The 27,030-nt window shown below is 36.1% G+C and overlaps 1 protein-coding gene across 2 annotated transcripts in view; it reads right to left on the bottom strand.

The window, feature by feature from the left end:
• The window catches only part of LOC106872977 (lipid droplet-regulating VLDL assembly factor AUP1), a 48,260-nt gene extending 23,517 nt beyond the window's left edge, over window positions 1-24,743 (bottom strand). The window contains exons 1-3 of one of the 2 annotated variants that reach the window (XM_014920164.2): window positions 24,157-24,743; window positions 3,008-3,145; window positions 1,745-1,895 (exon numbers count right to left, since the gene is read on the bottom strand). In XM_014920164.2, the coding sequence (XP_014775650.1) occupies window positions 1,745-1,895; window positions 3,008-3,145; window positions 24,157-24,197 (330 nt within the window). In that variant the 5' untranslated portion in view covers window positions 24,198-24,743. Of the gene's footprint in view, window positions 1-1,744; window positions 1,896-3,007; window positions 3,146-6,608; window positions 6,865-24,156 lie in introns of those variants that run through there. The other variant, XM_052965706.1, reaches the window with a different exon arrangement.
• Between the last annotated feature and the right edge of the window lie 2,287 nt (window positions 24,744-27,030).

Raw genomic sequence — 27,030 nt, 5'->3', positions numbered from 1 at the left:
TGTATGTATGTATGTATATATATATATGTGAGAATTTTTGATATTTCGGTCTCAGACTCTTGCCCATTTCCTCTCCACTTTCATCTTGATTTCTATTGTTCACAAGATCTATTGGATATATGACATATCGTACTTCTTTTATTTTGATTCAAATAAGTTTCAAAATATTCAGTCAAAATGTAACCTTCAGTAATAGCCAAAAAGATTTAGCCATTATGTGAACAACAACATCCTAAATGTAGAGTAAATTACAAAAATAAGGTGAATTATGCTAATAATTTCACAAATTCATTTTAGCAAACATTAACCTTTCTTAAGACTGTAATAGTTGACGAGTAAACTGTCAGGTTGCCAAACACATCACCACACTTATTGATAGCTACAAATAAAGAAATAAAAATATTGCATTTCTACTAACTTTCTATCTATTTTAAACCTTCCTCCATTACTCCTCAAACTGCTAACCTGTTGTTGTGGCTCTCTACCTACAATGAGCTGGTATCTCTTTTGCTCATTCTCATAAAATAACAGGTATGCCATTTAAAACTGATGTGATGAAGACTTGAGAGAGTAGTTACTGATATACCGGAGGATGGAGACCACAGAAAATAAACCTCTTCATGATTGTGGAGAGATAACAATTAGTCAATTCCAATGATAGGAACTTAAGAAACCCAAATAAAACATAGAAAATAACAAAACAAAAACAGATATTGAATCTAGGTCTTTTAAGTCAACAGCAATAGGAAGACTAAAGCCAGAAGAAATATAGAAAAGAATGAAGTGGTATACTAAAGAATTTATGCCATAAAATCAATATTATTCTACTTGTCACATGTTATGCATTTAACAATCTTAACTATGGAACAACATTAAAGACATAATGAAACAATGTAATAAGAGTTTTAAATTTATGCATCAAAATAAAAATATGAACATTTATAAACTGTGGAATTTCCATGGGTTCTGCTAGTTTCTAGTAATCTTGGGAAATGCACTTAGAACGAAATAAGTCCTTTTATAAATACCAAAATTATATAAACAATAATACTCATGTATATTGTTTGACTGAATTGGATCTTAAATTTTAACTAGCAACATTTGTCATAAACTATGCCAAAATTATGTCTCAACGTCTGTGACGCTTAGATTATATTTGGTAATGAACTCTCGTGATTAGCTCTAGTTTCCCTGACATGAAGTAAATAAATTTAGTATATTGCTCAAATACACAACAAAAATCTAATGTGCTGCTAATCCAGTAACATACTCACTAAGCTGTATTAATTCTAATGTCAGCATTTTGGAAAATTGCAACAACAGCTTTATAATAAAAGTATAATCTTTAAACAAAACAACTCAGATGGACAGAAAATGTGAGCAATCAGCAGGGTATTTGTTCAAAGCTAATCTGAACAGCTAAAGACATGCACTGTTAAAAAATATATATAAAATTGCCATTGTTGTTGAATAACCAGCTACAGCCGAGTAAAGGATAGTTTCAATAAGGGTTGAAAGGTTTGGAAAATGTATCAACTCTGATCTCATATCTGAGGCCTAAGAAGATACTCTACCTGTATCAACCTAAGTTTTTATTGGCATATCTTACCTCTACAAATGAAGGACTCTTTCACAGCAACCATATGATATATATATATATATATATATATATATATATATCCCCAAACCACCATAGTCTTGCTCCTTTCCCCACTAAAACAAAGTAAAACAGAGAAATACGTACAAGCAGACTGGGATAGACTAAAGCTGTTGTGAAGTGATCAAACGACGAAACGTGGTTGGTAACAATCACTTTGGCTTTTTCATCTCTTCGTTTGTGTTCGTCAACAATTACTATGAAACCAAGTACTGCACACATTACACGCAGAATAAAGCTATTGACAATGAAATTCAAAGAAAATACAATTAGATACACAAAATTTTAATATAATTCAGATGTCAAAAATAAAAGCAAAAAGATCATTGACAAAAAGGTTTCTTCGTTTCTTTTAATCTGAGAGTAAATAAGAAAATAATTCTGATATGTAAACATAAGTCTTTAAGAGCCCCATAGGAGCTAGTGCTTAATTCCAATTTTGAGGGATTTAAGTGAATAATAGATAAATCAAAATATTCATTATTTACATTCGACGGATATTTCTCCTCATCTTGTTTGTTGTTAACACAACATTTCGGCTGATATAGCCTCCAGCCTTCTTCAGGTGTCTTGGGGAAATTTCGAACCTGGATTCTCATTCCTAAGGTACTTTTCGATGTTATTATTATTATTATAATTATTGTTCAGGTCACTGCTTGGAATCAAACTCAGAATCTTGGGGTTAGTAGCCTGCGCTCTTAACCACTATGCCATATGCCCATGGGCATATGGCATAGTGGTTAAGTGTATGGGCTACTAACCCCAAAATTCTGAGTTCGATTCCAAGCAGTGACCTGAACAATAATAACATCGAAAAATACCTTAGGAATGAGAACCCAGGTTCGAAATTTCCCCAAGACACCTGAAGAAGGCTGGAGGGTATATCAGCTGAAACGTTGTGTTAACAGCAAACAAGATGAAAACAAATATCCGTCGAATGTAAATAATGTACACAATTCCTCATCTCTTAAATATAGCACTTTAATGAATATTCATCCTAACTGTTACCAGTTCCACTATGGGGTACATATCTATGAACATTTTAAAATCAAAGGACCTGGTGATGGAACCAATAGAAGCTAACTTTTTGACTTGGCATTTCATTTACTTATGCAGCTCTATAACTGACAAGGAACTGTACAAATGATATATACACAAATGTATATATAATGGTCTTCATACAGTATTCAAGATATAAAAATGACTACTAAATGTTATTTTGCAGAAGCAGGCTAATTGTGTCTAACATGAGTACAATCATTATTGCAGCACTTGCGTGCTTGAAGTTGAGAACCAATACAACTACCCCAAGTTACTGTGTATAAATAGGATTATAATAGCCAGACTTACCTACGCACTGGTGAAAACTTTGGTAAGATGCATGATACTAAAAGAGTTTGCAAACCAATAAAGAATCGGACAACAGCAAGAAGAAAACCAAAAGGAAAATAAACAATGATTGGGATTAAAGCTAGCCCTTCAGGTAACCTGAAATAGAAAAATTAAAATATATTCAGATTTAAAGCAAAATTATGCAGTTTTGATTACATTGGTACTTACAAAAACAAAAGACTAGCATCATCGTCATTTAACATCTGTTTGCATGCTGGCATGGGTTAGGCAGTTTGACTGGAACTGGTAAGCCAGAGAGCTGCACTAGGCTCTGGTCTGTTTTGGCTTGGTTTCTATGGCTGGATGCCCTTCCTAATGCCAACCACTCCATAGGGATGCCTCTTGCATGTCACTGGCAACGACTACAATTCATTTAGATTGATGTGTCTTCTCAAGCACAGAAAATCACTAAAACTCAGAGTCATTTGTCATTGCCTCCGTGAGACTTAACATCCAAAGATCATATTTCACTAATTGTAATTTTTTCACTTAGACTTTTGGGGCATAAAATGTAATTAAGAGTATCTTTAAAAGAGAAGAAAATGAAAGGTATTATTTTGCTAAGTTAATAAATTGATTCTTTTAAACTAGTTGTATTATAGATGATGAACGAAAAACCATTCTGAAATATGTTCATGTAAAGTGATGCTACAAATGTATTGTTTGTTTAGGATCAGGAAACAAAGAACTCAATGTAACATTTTCTGTAGTTATAGCTGATAAGAATTATAGAAGACATATATAGCTTGATGCTAGGAGCATTGAATCAGGGGGATTGTACTTGCAATGATTAAAGGAAAGGACAATCAAATAATTAGAATTTAAATTCTTCATGATAATGATATCAACCAAAGTAACAAGAGAAGGGGAATGAGAGAGAGGGAGGGACGAAAAAGAGAGGGATGAAAGGAGAGAGGGAGAGGAGAGAGAAGAAGAGGAGAGAGGGAGAAGAGAGAGAGAAGAGAAGGAGAGAGAGAAGAGGAAAGAGAGAAGAGGAGAGAGAGAAGAGAGAGAAGAGGAGAGAGGAGGGTAAGAGGAAGAGAGGAGGGTAAGAGGAAGAGAGGAGGGTAAGAGGAGAGGATGGAGTACATCACTAGTGACCAAAAAGAGAGTATCATCATTCCATAAAACAAGATATCCCAATGAAATATTCTTTTCAATTACTGCTATTTTCTCTTAGTTTGGAGGTTCTATATAGAATATGAAGTTACTTCATGCTGAGTCGGTTCAGAGAATATATATCATCATCACCATTTAATGTCCATTTCTCCACACTAGCATAGATTGAATATGAGAAACTATAGTATATATTATAAATTAGGGGTATAAGAAACCGTCACTGAAGAAGGCCTAAAATGGATTCTTCATCAACTCAGCAGAGAGTTGAGAATACACACACACACACACACACACACACACACACACACACACACATATACATATCATTATTGTCATCATCACCATATTTATGCTAACTTTCCATGCTGGTTTGAATTAGACGTGTTGTTTGCAATCTGAGTCCATTCTTATTCAGAGTTTCTGTCCCACTCGATTCATGTCATAGAACTAATTTTAAATGAAGCTTTGTAAGATATTAGCACTTAGAATGCATGAAAAATTCTATAAATAGTCATTTATTTGTTTAATACAGTTCACAATCAAAATGACATTAAAGTGTAAGTTGTCTTGCAACTTGCTTAAGAACCTAATAATGATGCAATAGTAATATTTCATACTAATTAGTTGATTAAAAACAAAAACAAACAAACAAAAGCAAAATGGTTTTTGATTTGATATGTGAATGCTCAAATATCATTTATACTCTTTTCAATATACATTATAGATTGTTGTCCTCAACCAGTATACCAATATAGAATAAAACATGAATGAAGGTAGATTTAAGATCTATAAACAAAACATCGATAGGATACAACTAATGTTCCAAATTGTACTGTGTGGCCTTAACATCAAAGATTCTCTACATCTAGTTTATGATTTTTATGGTATATTTTATGCCATCTGCTACTTAGAGGTAATATTTAGGGTTGAATATCCTTGATTTAGTAACATTATTAAAGACATATAACAATAAGATAAAACAAACAAAAAATTACATTTGACATTTTTAGTCTGATCTAAAACTGTTGTTAGTGCAGCAAATGAAATGCTATGTCTATCTCAGCATGTCTTGTTCTGGGGTAAATCATTGCTGAAATTGACATTCTGTCAGTCATTGTTCTGTGGTTGGATATATATATATATATATATATATATATGTCTTTTATTCATTTTTTATTTTTTTATTTGTTTCAGTCATTTGACTGCGCCCATGCTGGAGCACCACCTTTAGTCAAACAAATCGATCCCAGGATTTATTTTTTGTAAGCCTAGTACCTATTGTATCGGTCTCTTTTGTTAAACCACTAAGTTATGGGGACATAAACACACCAATATTGGCTGTCAAGCGATGGTGGGGGCTTCTTTCAGTTTTCGTCTACCAAATCCACTCACAAGGCTTTGGTCGGCCTGAGACTATAGTAGAAGACACTTGCCCAAGGTGCCACACAGTGGGACTGAACCTGGAGCCATGTGGTTGGTAAGGAAGCTACTTACCACACAGCCACTCCTGATATATATAACAAATCATAAAATAAAAACAACAGCACTATACTGTACCATTGTAAAGCAAACAGAATGTGGAGCTGTAAATACTTGTAGTAATTATAGTAGTTAAGTAATATATACTGGCTTATTAAAGTACAAACAGCTAGTTTGTAGGGGAATAGATTTTTAATAAATAAATAAATAAAAAAGACTATTAAAATTAATTGTGGCAAAAACAAGGATTTAAGAAACCCATAAAAATAGTGAAATGACTATGTTATGTTCGAAAACAAAGTTGAAATTTTACCAGTATATCCATATATTGTGACATATAAAGTAACTGTATCATGAAATAGATGATTAAAGAAGCAATTAAAGTGGGAGTAGGCTCAAATTACCCATAAAACAATAAATATGTGCTTATGAGGTTTTTCAACTCTAGTTTTTCCATGGTCTATATATGGTAAATTTAAAAGTGCGGAAAATTTGCATTTTTTCCTGTATTAATTTGCTTACATTGATTACAGTTATTCAGAACTAAATGAATAAAATTGGAAACCAGGTTATAGTTAATTTAGTCATGAAGTCTGACCTCAAGAAAACATTTTTTAATGTATTATTTAACATTCAATACTTATGTCACTGAGCTGTGTTTAGTCATCAGTTGGATTTAATCTGACCCTGGGTAAAGAAGATAGTTACAAGAGCTGACTAAACTAAAAGTAAATAAAGAAATGTGTACAAGTCATCAAAAACAACTAGAAGTCCAAAGGCAAAAATATTAATTTGATATAAAATTTTAAAAATGTGAACACAACCTAAATAATTAAGTGTCTGGCAAATTTAGAAACAGAATTTTAAAGTTGTATCAAGTGTAATATGAAACCGAAAACTAGCATAGTGAATGATTGAAGACAGATACATAGCAGAATATGATAGAGAAAATATTAATTACCAAAACAGAAAAACACAACAGGCCACAAGATACATACACATGCTGAATGTTGTTAATTTTGCTCCTCTAACTGTACAATTTCATCATCATATAGTTATATATACTTATAGAGCTTTGCAGTATTTAATTAGAGGTTTCCTGATGTCTAATTAAAAAGTATTGATTGAGGTGTGTAGGAGAAACAGCCGCACTGGTATGGCTAGTGTTAAATGAATAACATTTGATAAATGAAGAAATGCTGTAATAAATTGATTGTAACTGGCACTTGAGGTAGAAATAGACTGAAGAAGATTTAGTAAAGCCAGAGTTGAGAATGTTAGGTCTCAGAAATGAGATTACACGGGACTGACATAAATAAATATATGCTCAGTTGCAGACGAAGCTGACCCATGTCAGCATGGATAAATTAATGTCAAAACTTTGACGGTGATTATCTCTAGCTTTAAGAGAAAAACAGTATAACCCATTCAAGACAATGACATTCAATTCTTAGATGTGAAAGCTGTTGATGTAGCAGGTTTTGATGTAGCAGGTTTTGATGTAGCAGGTTTTGATGTAGCAGGTTTTTCACTCATTAAAAAAAAATTCTATTTTTCTATACCAACAAATGTGCATGTCTGTATATTTACTGAGAGATTTATTTCCTACATCACTTCGGCAAGTTATTATAGCGAGGCTACACTTTGCTGATGATGCTCAATCAGCTCCTTTTGCATTTCTTTAGTGAATATTTTAAATATAAAAAGCATTAACATTGTTTATATCTAACTACAAATTTTAGTTCAAAAATGAACAAACTATTAACAGACCTTGAACCATGTTCTTATTACAGACACCTGGTAGATATGAAGTTCAAGTCCTGTCTGAGTGTCGTATTTTTTTTCTTCAATTTGTTTTATATACACACAAACAAATTTTAAATCAACAATACATATCTCTCCTTCATATGATTCATTATTATCATCCTCATAATGTTAAATCTGATTTCCATACTAGAAAGAAGACAGGTTGTCAGAATTTGAATCAGTTGCTGCCCTCCTAGATAGGTTAGAGGAATTTATCTCATTCATACATTTTACTTTCAGTACAGTTTCTAATGTTGGAAGCCCTTCCTAGACCAACTACTTTACAGAGTATACTGGGCATATCTTATTATGATACCAGCGCTAGAGAGGTGGTTGTGTTTTGCAAGATTAAAGAATGCTCTCGATCCAATGCTGTTTCGGTTCATTAGCTCAGCACTTTAGAGAGTCTATTAGGTGCAGTTTATCATGACACCAGCACTGTTGAGGTTGTCACATCCTTGGTAAGGCTAAAGAGTCAGGTTGATTGTATTTTGTTTTTGTTCATTAGCCAACCACATTATGCAACATACTGGGTGCATTATAGTGGGACACTAACATTAGAGGGGTCATCATGTCCTCTGCAAGACTAAAGAATTCTCACAAGCCTTACGGTGTCATTATCATCAACATCTTCTAACATCCATCTTTCAAGCTTTGTATTGGTTGGACAGATCAACAAGATCCAACAGATCTGAAGACTGCAGAATATTTCAGTGTCTGCTGTGAATGAGTTTCTATGGCTGAATATCCATCATAATACCAATAACTTTATGGATTGTCGGCCTTGGGACCACCTGGTTCAGCCATCTCTGGATTTCATCCCGCAGGTGTTCAATTGGGTTCAAATTTGGACTGAGAGCCAGCCACAGCATGGTTCTGATGTTGTGCTGATGTAGGAAGTCCATGGTGACCCTGAACTGTTGGAACACGTGACTATGGTGACGCACATAGAAGGGCACAAAGTGAGGTCTTAGGATTTGGTCAATGTAGCACTGCACTGTCATACCATTCCCTCTGCCTGCACCAACATTTTAGAACATATGGGGGCCCAATTCTCTGATTCAGGCCTATAGCACCCCAAACCATGATGCTTTGGCCACCCCACATGTCTCTGTCCATGACACATGTGTCTCTGTAGTGTTCACCCCTCCTATGCCATACCCTCATTATGCCATCCAAGGTGGAAATGCAGTACTGGCTCTTGTTAGAGAAGACTATTGAGTTCCATTGTTGATGCCACCAATGTCGGTGCTGTGTAGCCCACTGTAATTGTGCCTGGTGGTGGCAGGCAGTGAGGATAGGCCCTTGAGCAAGACAATGGCAATGCAGGTTGTTAGCGACCAGTCAACATTGTATCGTGCCGTCGCTGTCCAGTGCCAATGGTCTCACGAGCTGTCACGCTGGCCAGTCTGAAGCAATCATGGAGATATTGCAGGTGGATGAAGTGGTCCTGCCTGGGCGTGGTCACCAGGAGGCGGCCTCTGAAGGCACAGTCTGCAGTGCTGTTGGTGGTGTTGCATCGCTGTTGCTGACGATAGATGGTGCTGAAATGGACATTGTAAGATTTCATAACAACCAGAGCATGATGCACTGCTTGCAATCGGCTGATAGCTTGTTCTATCTGCACTGCTGACAATCGGGGGTCATACCTGAGGCATCCAAATCATGAATGCCAGGAACGTGGTTCATGTTGATTTCTATACCCATAACTTCCATGAGATGCACGTGCATTTTGGTTTTCATGACAATTATGCTGTGTTTCGGCATCTCATTTCAGGGAAAGTTAAAAGGTTATCTGCAATTTGGGTTTCGACCATAAACCAGCATGTCTTGGAATCTTTACACTTACATCCCCGAAATAAATTTTCAGAATTTACCATATAAAAATGACATTTGAAAAAATTGCATTTCTTTTGCAGTTCAGTGTGTGTGTGTGTGTGTGTGTGTGTGTGTGTGTGTGTGTGTGTGTGTGTGTGTGTGTGTGTGTGTGTGTGTGTGCATGCAAGTCATATGCACACACATCACATCGATACTAACCACTTAAAAAATATTATAGAATCATATATATAGGCACAGGCATGGCTGTGTGGTAAGAAGCTTGCTTCTCAACCACATGGTTTCAGGTTCAGTTCCACTGCATGGCACCTTGAGCAAGTGTCGTCTACTATAGCCATGGGCCGATCAAAGCCTTGTGAGTGGATTTGGATGACAGAAACTGAAAGAAGCCTGTTGGATATATATGTATATAATTATGTGTGTGTCTTTGTGTCTGTGCTTGTCCCCCCTCCACCATTGCTTGACAACCGATGTTAGTGTGTTTACGCCCCCGTAACTTACCAGTTCAGCAGAAGAGGCCAATAGAATAAATATCAGGCTTACACAGAATAAGTCCAGGAGTCAATTTCTTTGACTAAAAGGTGGTGCTCCAGCATGGCCCCAGCCAAATGACTGAAGCAAGTCAAAGAATAAAAGAATGTTTGATTTTTTTTTCAGTAAAGTTGAGCAAAATCTTAGAGTTTTAGTTTAAATAAATAAAATTATTACTTGAAATAATAAATGGAAAGAATTCTAAGATAAAAAAAAGAAGATAAAATAAAAATAAAATAAAATGCCATCCTTGAAAAACTCCTACACATATCTACATAAGAAATTTACAATAATCTCAGCCTGTGTAATCTATGTTACAATTGGATTTGTGTGTGTGTGATAAGTACATGGTCTCAGTATGCATGCATGTGTGTGTATACAAGCACATGTTCTGAATGTGTGTATGTATATATAAGCACATGTTGGGAGATATATATATATATATATAGCTGAAATTTATAGAAAAACAAAAGACAAAGACAAGTGTATGAACAACAAACAAGTGTATGAGTTTGATGCCCGGGAAAATGAAAAATCTTTTATGTTTCAAGCCTATGCACTTCAACAGAAAGGAATAAGGGAAAATAAACAGAGAGAGATTGAAAAAAAACTTGTAGATTTCAGGGGTACAATAAATATATATGTATATATATAGGTGCAGGAGTGGCTGTGTGGTAAAAAGTTTGCTTCCCAGCCACATGGTTTTGGGTTCAGTCCCACTGCATGGCACCTAGGGCAAGTGTCTTCTACTATAACCTTGGGCTGACCTAAGCCTTGTGAGTGGATTTGGTAGATGGAAACTGAAAGAAGCCCGTCATATTTATGTTTGTCTGTATTTGTCCCCCCCCCCCACCATTGTTTGACAACCAATGTTGGTCTGTTTACGTCTCCGTAAAAGAGACCGATATAATAACTACTAGGCTTACAAGAAATAAGTCTTGGGGTCAAATTGTTTGACTAAAGGTGGTGCTCCAGCATGGCCACAGTCAAATGACTGAAGCAATTAAAGGAATAAAAGAATACAGGGTGCGATGGGTAAATTATCGCCATTTTATATTTGTGCATGCACATTGTCAGTATAGTAGGTTCAGTTGGGAATGGTATGTGAAAAAAACAGTACCATGATGCAATTCACTCAGCCAGAAATTTGGAAACAAAACATGCAGTACTGCTAGGCATTTGCACCAGAAGCTCCAAAATGAACATTTCAGAGTGTTTGAGTGTCAATCTGAGGACAGTGCAGACGATTCGGAAAGAGTTGGATGAGTCTACGGCAGCTCGGAAAACTCACTCTGATCGTTCTGATAAGAAAAGAATTTCTGAATTTGTTAGTGAGATCTCGGCCATGATTGACAACGATCCCTCCTAGTCACTCAGGTTCATCGCCAGGGACATGGGAGCATCTGAGTTTCTTAACAGCAGATAATGCATGAAGACATTCGGTATTCCTCCTACAAGATGAGAAAGGGCCAATTTTTATCCCAAGCCATCAAGGACAAGAACAAAGACAGTGCTATGAAGCTTTTGAATAAACTCAAGCTTCCCTTCCAACCAAACATGCTGAACTGCTTGTCATTTGCACCACAAGCTCCAATACAAATATTTCAGAGTGTTTGGGTGTCAATCTGAGGACATGTACCAAGAGCGATAAAAATCAAACATCCAGTCAATATCATGGTGTTTGGAGTGATCACTAACGATGGTGACGTTATGCCCCATTCATCTTCCCATATGGCCTTAGACTCAACACGGAAGCCTACATCAAGTGCCTGGAGGAGGTAGTGCTGTCCTGGGTCAAGATGGGGGATGCTGGACTCTGCACCATGCCACACAAGCAGGAGAACCCAGTCATGGCTGTCAGACAATATATGTAACCACATCACCCCTAACATCTGGCCACCTAACTGCAATCCCCTTGATTATGTGCGGGGTGCAATTGAGCAAGAGATCAACAAAACTCCTTGTAACACCAAAGATGAACTGAAAGGAAGGATTATGGCTGCATTCACCAACTTAAACAAGGAGACTGTCCAGAAGAGTTGCAGGAGATTCCGAAGTTGTCTGGAGGCCATGGTTGAAGCCAATGGCGATTTCATTGAATAGATTTATTCTTTAGTATTTCAAGATATTTTTATGTAATTTTGGTAAATATATTTTTTTAAATGAGATGTCAGTGTTATTTTCATTTGTGCGTAATTTAGACAACAGTTTATTCACCGCACCCTGTATATATATATATATATATATATATATATATATATATATATATATATATATATAAGAGAGAGAGAGAGAGAGAGTGTGTGTGTTTGTATGTGTGAAAAGATGCACATGTTGTGTGTGCATGAATATGTGAATTTTAAGAGGGTTTGTTTAAGTGAAGTGTATTAAGTGGCTGAGTGTCAGTAAGTTTGTGTCCTGTTTAAACAGGAAAGTCAGACATCTTTATATTTGGTATTATAAGATTTCAACATTTAAAAGTGGACATCTAGACTTCTAAAAGACAGCTATGAGAACTTAGTTTTATCAGAAACAGGTGAAGAATTGTGATGTTCATATTTTCCAAAGACCAGAACTACAAGAAGTATCAACTGAGAATTCTCTAACAGCAGTAGTAATGGAGGTACCTCTGCACAGTCTAAGACTATCCTCAAAATTTGGAGTGTCTGATCATAGTTTATTTGTAATACAAGCACAAGATCACATATTTTGCAAAAGTATGGTTGACTCCAGGACTTGATTAGTGTTTATTTTATTGACACTGGGCAGATGAAAAGCTATTTAATTTCTATTAGATTATGTTTCACAAGGATAGTCTGATTAAGCCCACTTTTCCTATGGTGTATAACACAATTTTACAGTGTTATAGCTATTTACAACCTTGTAATGTTGTTCCTACTCAAATTTCGAGAAGCCTGTATATATTTGTTCAGCCTGCAAGAAATAGCAGCTAAATCTCACTTGAAATCTAGATAGGAGTAATATCACAAGGTTGTAAGTAGCTATAACACTGTAAAACTGGTGAAGGTTTAGTTCAACTCAACACTATAGGAAAAGCCTAGAGGAAAGGAATTTGAATTCAGAATGTAAAAGGATGTAACTAATACTGCAAAGCATTGCCCCCCACACCATTATAATGATTCAATACTTATCCTCATAAAGTTTAAAATGGGGACAATGTCAGATACTTTGAGAGATCGATGAAGTTGATTAGATCAACTTCAGTACTTGAAACATGAAGAATCAAAGGCTAAGCAAGATTTGAACTCAGAATGCAAAAGGACATAACTTGAGACCGCAAAACATAACTCGAGACCACAAAACAGTCCATCATTTAACTCTTTCAATCTCCTACTCTTTACTTGTTTCAGTCATTTGACTGCGGCCATGCTGGAGCACTGCCTTTAGTCAAGCTAATCAATCCCAGGATTTATTCTTTGTAAGCCTAGTACTTATTCTATCGGTCTCTTTTTGACAAACCGCTAAGTTATGGGGATGTAAACACACCAGCATCGGTTGTCAAGCGATGGTGGGGAGATAAACACAGACACACAAACATATATATATATATATATATATACATATATACGACGGGCTTCTTTCAGTTTCCGCCTACCAAATCCACTCACAAGGCTTTGGTCGGCCTGAAGCTATAGTAGAAGACACTTGCCCAAGGTGCCACGCAGTGGGACTGAACTCAGAACCATGTGGTTGGTAAGCAGGCTACTTACCGCACAGCCACTCAAAAATTTCTAACAAAGGCACAAGATCACATTTTTGGAGAAGGCATAAGTGGTTTAAGCAACCCCCAATACTTCAGTAGTATTTGAACTTAGAACATAAAGAGATACAATTAAATATTATGAAGTATTTCTATTAGGTGCTTTCTTCCAAAATCCAGCATTATTTTTTAAATGATAGTAAAAAAAAAAAGAAGAAAAGTTAAGACATACTTTCTTTTCTTAAAGCAATTAGTGATCAAGAGATAGTGATGAAGCTTTAGTTTGAAACTGAAATCTGATGACAGATTCAATTTGTTTAATGAGACAACCAGCTGGGATTAACAATTCAAATAAGTTCTATACCATCGCTAGAACTATTTATTACTTTTTGACAAATCAGACAAGTGTAATTTCCTTAGAGTCTACTGTTTTCCAAATAATCAATAATTTGTAACCAGTTATCAGTACTACACTAAATCTGTGAGTTGGCCACTTAGCTGTCATATGATTACGTCAATCTAACTTGTTATTTGACCCTGGGCTGAGCTCTTCATTGAGGTGACTTAAGACCAAAGGCAATCCCACTGTTATCATTCTGTCTTATATTCAGATATACTTTTATCTAAGACTATATTACCCAACTTTTTTTCAAGTGAGATTTAGCTGCTATTTCTAGCATGCTGAGCAAATATATATAGGATTCCCAAAATCTAAGTAGGAGAAATATTACAAAAGTTGTAAGTTGCTATAACATTGTAAAACTGATGAGGGTTTAATTTAAATCAGCACTATAGGAAAAGTGGCCTTAATCAGACTATTCTTAGAATAGAAATTAAATAACTCTATTTGAAGCATGAAGTCTAATATTTTTGAAGAGTTGGTGGGCAGTGAACTGAAGTATTTGACTTCAAGGCACAAAATTGGGAATATTTTTAAAGAACAGGACAGATTTGTTTTCGAGAGCATTTCCAGTGTAAGTGAAATAATTACAAATATGAGTCAGAGCTGTCCCACAATTTTGGTTTATCAAAATAACTTGGATTATAGTCTACCTAATTAGTGTTGATCTGGAATTTAATAACAATGATAATGATTTTAAGAAAATAGATCTTACTCTACATGGAATCAAAATGGGTTAATAGATTTCACAAGGCATAGGTAGAAACACCATAAGATGTACCCTGTGTAAGCTGTGGACACATAAGAGGTGCAGCAATATCAAAGGAAGGCTAACTGGTCAAGCGTGGTCAATGCCAGTGCTGGTTGACTAGTTCCATGCCGGTGGCACATAAAAAGCACCATTCAAGTGTGGTCGATGCCAGTACTGCCTGACTGGCCCTTGTGCCAGTGGCACATAAAAAGGCACCCACTACACACTCGGAGGGGTTGGCGTTAGGAAGGACATCCAGCTGTAGAAACTTTGCCAGATCAGATTGGAGCCTGGTGCAGCCTTCTGGCTTGTCAGCCCTCAGTCAAACCATCCAACCTATACCAGCATGGAAAGTGGATGTTAAACGACGATAATAATGATGATGATGGGGAAGAAACAATAAATCATATTGTCTCTGGCTGCCCAGTCCTGGCTAAAAAAGAATATATTCACAGACATTAAAGAGTTGAGACCTATATACACTGGAAGCTGTGACAACAGATCAAAGATGTAGAGGCACACTCCAGAAAAGGTCTCAGAAAATGACAAAGCACCCATACTCTGGGATACGCCAATACACACAGACTGAGAAATCAAGGCTAATAGACTGGATATAGTTGTCACAGATCACCAAGGAAAAAAAATGCCTTCTAATCAATGTATCAATACAAAGATCTAGAAATAGAGGTATCTTGAATGTGGAGCCTAAAAACAGAAACAACCCCTATAATAATAGGTGCATTAAGTATGATTGAAAAACATTCAGACAAATACATAACCAAAACCCCAGGACTTACAAATGTATATAACATACAACACTTTCAATACAGTGAAAACAAGAGCACGACAACAAACCACAACACATAACCAAGGCCCAAAGAGCTGTACTTGGTAGTGCAGTGAAAGCACATGATAAAAATAAGACTACTGAATAATAATAAGAAACTTTGCAAAGAGCAAAGTTTTAGTAAGTAGGAAGTAAATACTCTGCTTCTATCAAGGGAATATATTTGTTCAGTATGTAGAAGTAAGCAGAAATTTCATATGGATACATAATACAAACAGTGGACACATAAGACATGTAGTGGTATAACAGGCAGGTTAACACAGGTAGCAGATAAGGGAGCACAAGAAATAGATTTCTTCAAATGCCCAGGAATATCCCTACAGGTAGAAGGGAGCTTCTGTTACATAGATGACCTAATCAGCAATAGAGGTTGCTCTGACAGTATAGTTGATAGAATAAGAACAGGCTGAAGAAGGTTCAGAGAGCTTTTACTTTGCTGATAAAAAAAATAGTTTTTATCTGAACGAATAGCAGATTGTATGATGCTTGTGTAGGATCAACAAGGCTACATTGTAGTGAGATGTGGACTGTGAAAGCAAATAACTCGTGAAGACTAGAAAAAAATCATGAAGCTTGCATGCTCTGTTAGTACAAAAGTGAAAGAGAAATTGGGTATAAGATGTAGTGTGCAAGAGAGAAGACTGATGGGATACTTATGGATGAGGACAGCTTTATAAAGAAGTACTGATTGCTGAACATGAATGGAGCTTACGAAAGATAGAAACTCAGGAAAATATGGGATAAATTTGTGAAAACTGATTTCTGGACTCTGAATCTCATAGAGATGACAAAGGAGAGCAATGATGGATCTAGTTAAACTGATTCTCAAAATATGCATTTTTTTAAAAGGAAGTAAAAAATCTGAAAATTGGCTATAATAATGTAGTTTTCCAGTCTTATTGCTATGAAGGTATGATGTTGTGGAGAAAAAAATTACAGAGGTTTAAAAATCGGAAAAACTGTGTATTTTTAGCCAATAGTGAGACAGAAATTTTCTGCATTTAGCAGAGCAGTGTCAACTTTAACGTTGTACACTGTGAAATTTATAGTTTAGCATCTGAGAAATGATCTGTTCATTGTAAGTTTCTATATAAACAGAAATACCTAATAAAATCAACATGTATCATCTTACTGTTTCTTTTATCATTGATTGTATGTTTTTAAAAAATTTGCTACATTAATATATTTGTCTGCATGTGTTTACTTTATGTGTATTTCAGTATTATGTATACCTGTCATGTATTTGTGTACATCATTAATATATAAGTGCATGTGTGTGTGTGTGTGTGTGTGTGTGTGAAAAGGGGGCATCTGTCTCCAAAACTCCAAAGCTGAGCAACGTTTTCATGCTTGGATTTGTAAACTACGATAAGAATAACACTGGTCAACAAAGAATTTGTCCCAAGGAAAAGAATACCTGTGTCTTATGTTTTTGCATGCAGAATTCAAAAATAATGTCAAATTATCTGTATCACCCACAGTTTCTCTGTTCCCCAAATCAACACAGAACAACAAGCAGCACAGACAGGGGTGAAGTGAAACACAAGACAGCATGTAGTTGTCATGGTAACAAACTACTAATGCCACGCTGTCTATTGATTGGCTAAAATTACCCAAATTTCCCAACTTTAATTCCAAATAACATCAGATTCTTTAATTTACGAAATAAAGTTATTGGTTGATCGTTATCAAAATTCAGAGTTGCATCGATACACCAAAATTGAAAGCAATCTGAGCAAAATTAAAGGGGGTTCATTTTGCAAATGAAACTAACTAGATCTGCAATGATTTGTGATATGTGATACTTGAAAAGTTCTACCCTCTTAGTGAAACTGAGGTTCTGGAAGTACAGTATGTATGTACACAAGTGGCTCCCTCATCTAATTTGTACATCAAGCCTTTCCAATCACCTCATTTCTCTATCACTGATCCCACCATCACTTGTCTAACAGCAGTATTTTGCAGCTGTAATTAAATGAGAACAAAACTACATATTTTATCATTATCTTTTCTATGATACTAGTTATCTTTCTCATTGCCCAGAACCACATTACTTGGCATCCATCCTTCAGGCTCAATATTGTCTCAATCCACACACATTTCACATTGATCAACATACTGTGCTATCAAATTATCTCTCCCTCTTCACTGAACCACTTCTTGTTGAGTTACCCTAACTACCAAACATCTTTCACTCTCCCCATGTACTATGTCTATTTCTCTACTTGCATTCTTGCAACCTACCTACCCACACATCGTCTCCCTGTCTCTTAACCTTCTGGCACTCTTTACCCCTTTCTGAACTGCAAGTCATCATCTACTCTTCCCTACCTTCCCTCTAAAGCATTGATTATACCTCCATCATTATCCATCATTCACTATGTTCACCCTTCAACCTCTACAGGTATCACCTACACTCCAGTGTCTTTCCTGCAACACATCTTATCATCAATGATACATCAATCATTGTTCGTCGGTCATTATATTTGCACCTCCAACCTAACCCATCTCTATCCCTCCCATCCTTCCTGTTCTATTCCCACTTACTTTATTCACCTTCTTAAACCTTGAGGGTGGAGGTGCAATGGCCCAGTGGTTAGGGCAGCGGACTCGCGGTTTCGATTCCCAGACCGGGCGTTGTGAGTGTTTATTGAGCGAAAACACCTAAAGCTCCATGAGGCTCCGGCAGGGGATGGTGGTGAACCCTGCTGTACTCTTTCACCACAACTTTCTCTAACTCTTACTTCCTGTTTCTGTTGTGCCTGTAATTCAAAGAGTCAGCCTTGTCACACTGTGTCATGCTGAATATCCCCAAGAACTACGCTAAGGGTACATGTGTCTGTGGAGTGCTCAGCCACTTGCACGTTAATTTCACAAGTAGGCTGTTCCGTTGATCGGATCAACTGGAACCCTCGACGTTGTAAGCAACGGAGTGCCAACACACACAAACCTTGAGGGCTCACCATAACACTTCATCCCCATCTTTATCTCTCTTTCCAACTACAATCTGATTCCCACTCACTCTTGTATAAAGCAAGTAGCCACATATCTCCTCTACAGTAAGAAACCTATTCCAACTCCTTCTTTCATACTTTAACCCCTTAGTATTTGATCCAGCTCTATCAGACCCAAATATTCTACCTGCTTTACATTAAAACTGACCAGATCCATCCTCTCATACCTATCCTACAAAGTCATTCCAGAAATATACAAACACACCATCGAAATCTCAAGGCCACAGGATAATGCACAATTAATTCAAAACAATGTGAATAAACAAGCAATACATTTGACAAAGAAATCTGGATGCTAAAGAATTAACCTCTTGGCGCTAATCACAAGGCTGCCTCCTTCTCTACTGTAGTGCCAATTAGTAATTGGGATCTTAGTCTTGCAAGCTACATGGTGTGTTCACTAGTGCTGGTGCCACATAAAAAGAACCCAGTACATTCTGTAAAGTGGTCTTCCTTTGAGGAATTTTATTCCAGTTACTGGCGTATGGTATAAACATCTGACCTATCAGACCCTATCAAACCATGCTAATATGAAAGACAGACATTAAAAGATAATGATGATGATGATATCGACTAAATTCACTAACAAAGTTTTGGTCAGCCTGAAACTGTAGCAGAAAATGCTTGAGGTGCCAAGCAAGCAGTGGGACTGAACCTGAAACAACATGGTTGCAAAATAAACTTCTTAACCACACATCCATGCTAATGTCATAAATATATAAATAATTAAAAGTTGAAATGGAATTCCTTGTTGTTTAACTCCAGGACAACCTTGATCATGCAGGTCTATGATCAAGAATATTCTAGCTTTGAGCATCTCATCTGTGTTACAATATGTTACGGTAACACATGTATGTGATGGGAAACAAACCAGCTGCTATATATCAATAATGTGACCAAGATAAAATGCCTCAAAGGAACATACAACAGATAGACACATGTTATGAGTTGAAAAGCTTTGATCAACAAAAGATTATCCAAGTAATTAGTAGATGAAGAACTCCTCCTAATAATGCTTACGGAGATAATTCCAATAAGATCACATGATTAATATTTTTTGGGATAATATAAACAGTGCAGATTTAAGTGGATCTGGGCTTTAAAGCCAACTGGTGATAGCAGCAGACATATTTTGGTTTATTAGATCTTTATCAGCAATAATATTTTTTTGGATAATATAAACAGTGCAGATTTAAGTGGATCTGGGCTTTAAAGCCAACTGGTGATAGCAGCAGACATATTTTGGTTTATTAGATCTTTATCAGCAAAAAATTTTGTTCAGGTACATATATATATATATTTATATAGGGTCATCCTATAAAAAATGCGGTTTTTTTCAATTGCATGAAAAGTCGGAGTGGGACAGGATAAACTACCTGCATCAACTTGCTGTAAAAGCAGGTAGTAATTTTACCCTGGTTGTATTCTTAGTGCAGTTTGATTTGAACAGTTATTTTTTCAAAGCTATAATGGAATTGACAAAGGGACATATTTTGCTTTATGAGTTCAATAAAGGCAACAACGCAACAAAGTCTGAGGAATATTAAAGCAGTATATGGAGATCAGACAATAAGTGCAAGTCAGTGTCAATGGTGGTTCCAGAAATTCTGAGCTGGAAACTACAGCCTAGAAGATGAGTCTTATCCTGGAAAATCTGTGGAGCTCGACAAGGACATTCTGCAAACCATGGTGGAACAAAATCCCATTGTAACTGTTGAGGAACTAGCAGAGAAGCTTGGATTTGGTCATTCAACTATTCATCAACAGCTGCATGCCATCGGAAAAGTCAGCGCTAGAAGGAAGATGAAAGGTGTTCTTTCATCAGGATAATGCTCGGCCACATTCATTCAGCAAGGGTGACATTCCAAAGGCTGGAGCAGTTTGAATGGGAAACGATGCCCCACCCACCATATTTGCTGGACATTGCCCCATCTGATTATCAATTATTCTGCAGTCTTCAGAATCATTTGGATAGAAAAAATATAAATTCTGTAGACAAGATCAGAACAGTACTGGAGAAGTATTTTTCATCACGGACAAGTGAATTTTGGAAGATGGGCTTTGCAAGTCTACCAGATAGCTGGAAGAGCATTGTAGAAAATGAAGGAGAGTATATTTTAGATTAAAAAAGAACTTTGTTCATCCTAATTTTGAAAAATAAAAGAAGTATATAAAAAACCACATTACTTATGGGATGACCCAATATATATAAGTTCACACACACACATATGCAACAGTGCATTTGTGTATTTAGAGAAAAGTTGGGCATAAGAGGAATTATATGCAGTGTGCAAGAGAGAAGACTGCACTGGTTTGGTCAAATGATGCAGATGGATGAGGACAGTTGCATAAAAAGTGTCGAGCACTTAAAGTGGAAGTTAGTTGTTGAAGAGGGAAACCCAGAAAGAAATGGGATGAAGTAATATTGAAATTCAATCTCAAAATGCTTAGCCTTACGAAGGAGATGATAGAGGACTGAGATATGTGGTGCATTGCTTCCCACCAGAACAGAATTGATATCCTAAAACCAAGAGGAAGTGCTGAAGTATAGCTGCTAGAATAAGAACTGGTTGGAGAAAGTTCAGAGAGCAATTACCTCTGTCGGTAACAAAAGATCTATCTCTCAGAATGAAAGGCAGATTGTATGATGCTTATGTAAAAACAACAGTGCTACATGGTTGTGTAACTTTGGCTGTGAATGCAAAGGACATGAAAAGACTAAAAAGAAAAGCTAGCATGCTCCACAGAATGTGCAATGCTAGTGTGCATGTACCACAATTTACAAATTTGTTAAAAGACATTAGATGCTGTATGCAAGAGAGAAGACTGTGCTGGTATGGTATTATGATGCATACGGATGAGGACAGCTGTATCAATTGCGTACTGCTAAATGTGGATGGAATTTGTGGAAGAGGGAGTCTGAAGAAGGCATGGGATAAAATAGTGAAGCTAATCCTCAAAATTTTGAACCTCAAGGAAGAGCTGATAGAGCACTAAGAAAGAATGGTGATATGCTGTGCTTGAAAAAATCCATTTATCTCATAAAAAAAAATGAGGTACTGTCAAGCTCTCCCCCCACAACTCTTCTAACACACATTCCTCCAACAATTTTCTAACTATGGTACTACTCACTCAAATACTGTAAATGATACCATTTATCCCCCTTACACTTCACATTGTATCCCTACTACTCTCCTTTATCAGTGCCTCCTCTCCCCCTAACCCACTCCTATTTCTTACATTCTCTATCCTCTAAACTGACATTCAGTGCCCACCTCAATCCCTATCTATAATCATTTATCACAGTCTTTCCATACTTTGTTGCACCAGTCTTCTATCACTATCCCCTCACCATCTTTCTCTTTCCAACAATGGGATGATCTTAGATGTCGAGTGCATTTCAGTTTTGATCATATTATATTCGTTTCAATGTTTACTTTTTGCATGGTAGCATGGGTTAGACAAGACTTTTCTATGGTTCAATGCTTACTTGTTTCAAAATAATTAATATTTTTTTTTTTTTTTTTTTTTTTAAATGGATCACTCAATAACTAGACCTGTTTTTGCTGCTGGTATAAATAGCAACAGCCTGTTTTACAGTGTGCAAACTATGTCAAAATACAAATGGAGAAAACACACATACAAACATATGTGCAACAAGAGGCTTCTGAACAGCTTCTCTCAACTAATTTCACTCACAAAGCATTGTTCAGCCCAAGGCAGTAAGTGAAACTCATTTGCCCATGGCATCAAGCAGTGAGAGAACAAACTAGAAAACTTGTGACTGCAAAATTAACTTCTAAACCACACAGCCAGGCCTGCACCTATACAAATCCCAAACCACATGAATGCTAAGCAAAAATCTTACAATTCTTGGATAATCTCAGTTAATCAAAGTTGTTTTTAATTCACTAGATTACATGTGTGAGATCATACAGCATATATATTTAGTATACAGAACATTCTCCTCAGGTAGTTTCCCTCAACCATATTGTTGATATACATAATCACTGTTCTGTCTTTTTAATATATACATACTGGTTTCTCTTAATTTTGACAACTGAGCTGGATATGTTTCACTGAGGAAATCTAATAAGACTGGAACATATCAAATACTTTCACCAGTTGACTTTTTAAACAAAATTCACTCCAATCTGCATTTTTTATTGCTTATTCAGGATGAAGAGCAGTGCTTATGACTCTTTTTGAGGACTGCCAGAACAAGTTGGGAGAGAGAGGGAAGAATATATCCCCAAAAGTCAGAGACCTAGCCTAAATGCTTCTAACAGATTGGACTCCACTAAAGGCATTCAAAAGCAAGGTGGTGGTGTTAAATTGTGCAACTGATTTCACTTGTTATCTTTTTTGTTTGTTTTTAAATCTTAGCATCCATAGAGGGAGTTTTTGTCTACTTATCGTTTAGATAAGCTCATTCGACTGAAGTCTTTTGAACTCACTATATCACATATGTGAGGTTTTACCGGCTGTTTATTTTATTTATTTATTTATTTTTACTAAGACTTCACCTCACATGCTGTCTTCTGTTTACACGCAGAAAAACAATGGCATATAATGCCGTGACAGCGACGACGATTCCTTCCAACCTTTTTATTACTGGGTGGTTAACAGAAATAACGGGTAATAGCAGAATATCGTAAGATTCTCTATTATTTGAATAAATAAATAGAATCAATTCCAATACCTGTCTTTCTGATACTTTTTGTGCTGCACACAGTGAAAGGAAGAGACGCGTGGCGTTTTATGTATTACCAGGTTATATATATTATTATTAAAGAAAGAACGAGTGCTCATCGAACTGAAACGATGTCCAGGGTCGAGTCTCTGTTGAAGTCCCTTCACTTCATTAGCAACATTAACACATTGAAGAAAGAGATGATCATCACTGAATTCTCAATCTGCTAAAACATGTCCTTCAAAATTGCTGTTCGGTGTCTATGAACGAAGTTATCATTTTGAATTATGTTATTAAACATATGTATTAATTTTTTTACTAAGGCACACAAGCAACTTTTGCAGAGAAAGATATATACAAAATGTGAGACGGTTTCTAGGTTTGAATGCATTCGATCATGTCTGCTCAATTAGAGCCGACCTGGGGTTAAGCAATAACAACAAAACAATTGACAGTTACTTCGTTTAAGACCCTCAGGATAAAGCAAAGGTAGCAGTTGACCCAGACGAGATTTGAACCAAGAAACAAGAGGGGTGGAACGTTTGAAATATATTTAATTCAGCGCATTAGTGTTGACTATCTAATTAGAATTATGGATTGGCGAACTTCAACTTCGTTAAAGAATCTTCCAGAATTTGCAAACAGGTTTCGTTTGCTTGTTGCCAAAGGCAGTTCGTAATGGAATAGGATGAACCAAAAAATATTCATGAGAGAAAGAATATTAATAATGCTAAAATAGTAACAATAATAATGGTGATCGCATTTGATATATAAATACGTCAAGCGGAAGGTCTTCAACAAACAAAATGCCACTATGTGTTTTGAGTGAAAAATAATAAAAAATTATGAAATAAGAAAAGGACAAAACAGAAAAACAAATTCAGTTTCAGTAAAAAAACCTGAACATTACCTTTGAAAATTGAAGAGTTTTTCAATTTTTATGTTACTCATGTTTGTTCGTAGGAAAGAAGCTGCAATTCTGTTGTGTGTATATATGTGTGTATAATTGTATATATATACATATATATTTTTACACACATACACACATATGTCTTGTGTATGGTTATAGTCTCACATTGCTGTGACGTCTGCCATCAATGGAAACCGGAAGTCGCGTTTTAGTCAGTCACCAACTACAGAACCGCCGAAAAGACATAATCTCTTTTATTATTATTATTTTCCTTTGTTTACTATGTCAGTTGTTTTACTTCCGTGCTTGCCTTAACAAACTGTTCTTTTGTTTTATTTTATACTTAACAATATACTTGTTATTTCTCTCCGTCAGAATATCAACTTCCGCGTTGTCGTTTTACAATAGAGGGTGTTGCCCACACATTTCTTTACTATCCGAAAGACTCTTTGGAGAAAAAGATTGATCTTAATTGCTCAGTAGTTTTGTCTTGTGCTAGTACCGTTTCATTGACTTGCAGAGCATATTTTCCAATGTATTAACCAATCTTTACATTTACATAGTTGGTTACATGTGATCAGGCTAGCAACTGTTTTATCATAACATTTGCATAATTTTATTACTACCCTCTTTCTCCTCATTATCATATTAAAGTTCACTTTCTTCGTGGTTATCAAATGGATAAATACTAGAGCCTCCCACCAAAACCATTAATGGAATTCACCCCTCCTTCATTGTTAATCATAACTCACACAAAAAACAATGTTGATATTTGCATCCACATAATTTTTCTTACTTTGTTTAGGCGTTGGGCAAATTTAAAAATTTAGTCTTTCCAATCCTCTCAGCTTCTCCATTCTATGAAAAACACTGCACTTTTCCATACTTGCAAGGGTTGGATGGGTTTAGCTGACAAACAGTAATCTTCTGCTTGGCTTTCATCATAGCTTCTGTGAAGCTCTCCGACTCCTGAGAGTTGATCTGATAAATTAAGTTGCTGTAATCTATTAGATATTGTAATATAGTACCCACAATGCAAAGTTTATCAGGTGCTTCGTCTAGAAATTTTCTCTGTTTCTTGTTCATCTTTGACTATTCTTGTGAGGCCTTATCAATTGACCAGTTCTATATTTCTAACTTTATATATTTTTAACATCACCATAGTTGGAGATGTACAGCTCATTACTATGTACAATATATTTTTTTCTCAATCTCCTGATCCACTTTCAGAATGTCTGTTTTTGCCTACTTTTGCCTATTTTTGCCTACACATTCCTCATAAAGAAGCTGTAGAACTGAATTTAATTAATGTAAGCTAAATCAGACTATTAACGATAATGATGACTCGGCCAGTCTGGAATTCTTGTTTGACTTAATTCTTTGTTGAAACAAGCTAAGCAACAAAGGAAAATGGTTGAAAACGATTTCATTCAAAAATTATGTTTCTTATCAGGATAGTGAATTGGCAAAGTCATTCAAGTGTTGGTTAGAATGTTTCATGGTCTTTGCTCTGGTTCTGTTCTCTGAGTCCAAATCTCGCTGAGGTCAACTTTGGCATTCATCCTTTCATTATCAAAGCACCAATCCAGAATGGTGGATTGGGAGAAGTGTTAAATGGTTCAGTAAGATGTCTTGTGGCATCAGTTTCAGCTTTGTGTATTCTGACTGTGGCAACTGCAATGAAACTGGACCAGCTCTAGCAGAGACAGGACCATCCAGTCCTTTCCTTTACATTATCACATATGTTCCTCTATTTTCAAGACATTGGTGCAATCTGAGGTAGATTTGGCATCTATTTTTAGCAGGCTTAACAAACAGCGATATCCCCTCATTGCCTCGTAGTCTTTTAGACTAAACAAATATGTACCAGTAATATATTAAAGTACTTTACCTAATCCAACACCTGACATATTGGGTACTTTTAGAAGAGTCTATTCTGTTGCAAGCAGTTAAAGTTAGTAGCCTCTCCTTTGAATAAACATTGGTGGTGTTGAGAGAAAAGACTTGCATGCATGGGCAACTGCTAATCTTCCTCTAAGAATCTTGCTCAGTTTGCACACAAGTGCAAATGTTTGTTCAACCTTGACTGGTAGAGGTCTTACGTATTTGTTGCTAAGATGAGATGTAATTGTGAGTCATTAGATTGCATTATTGAGAGATATACCAGCCACTGATCTCTTGGCTGTTTGTCTAATATTTTATTGATTCAGCTTGCAATAATTTTGATTTTCTGAACATTTGGTACAAACTGCATTACATACAGGTTCACTCATTTAGATGCTTGAACTCTATTTCTTTTTTCTTTACATGACTATTCCAGTTTTTCTGTTCTAGCATTAAAGTTGTTGTTTAGCCACAGGTCTACTATGATCTTAATAATATCAAAGCATTCCAACCATGACTACTCAATCTAATTTTTCAGACTATCCAAGATTATGTTATCTAATGTATTTTTCCTTTTGATGATGGCAGGCTTTGGTTTGAGGCTATTATTGTTTTGGTAGACTCAGAGCATCGGACAAAATGCTTTGTGGCATTTGTTTTGATTCTTTACATTTTGAATTCAAATTCTACTGAGGTCAATCCTTTTAATCTTTTGGGGCTGAGGGGCAATAAAATAAAGTATCAGTCATGCTGATACATTTTCCATGCTGGCATGGGTTAGATGGTTTGACTGAAACTGGTATGTAGGAGAGCTGCAACAGGCTCCAGTCTGTTTTAGTTTGTTTTCTATGGCTGGATGCCCTTCCTCATGCCAACCACTCCATAGTGTGTAGTGGGTGCCGTATATGTGTCACTAGCATGGTACCTTTTATGGTTATCTTTTATATGTCACTGGTACTGACCACAACTACAATTTTACTGATATATATA

The sequence above is a fragment of the Octopus bimaculoides genome, chromosome 2 (assembly GCF_001194135.2).
Source record: "Octopus bimaculoides isolate UCB-OBI-ISO-001 chromosome 2, ASM119413v2, whole genome shotgun sequence".
Lineage (NCBI taxonomy): Eukaryota > Metazoa > Mollusca > Cephalopoda > Octopoda > Octopodidae > Octopus > Octopus bimaculoides.
Note: the sequence above shows the minus strand (reverse complement) of the source record. Positions and strands in the feature narration are given on the sequence as shown.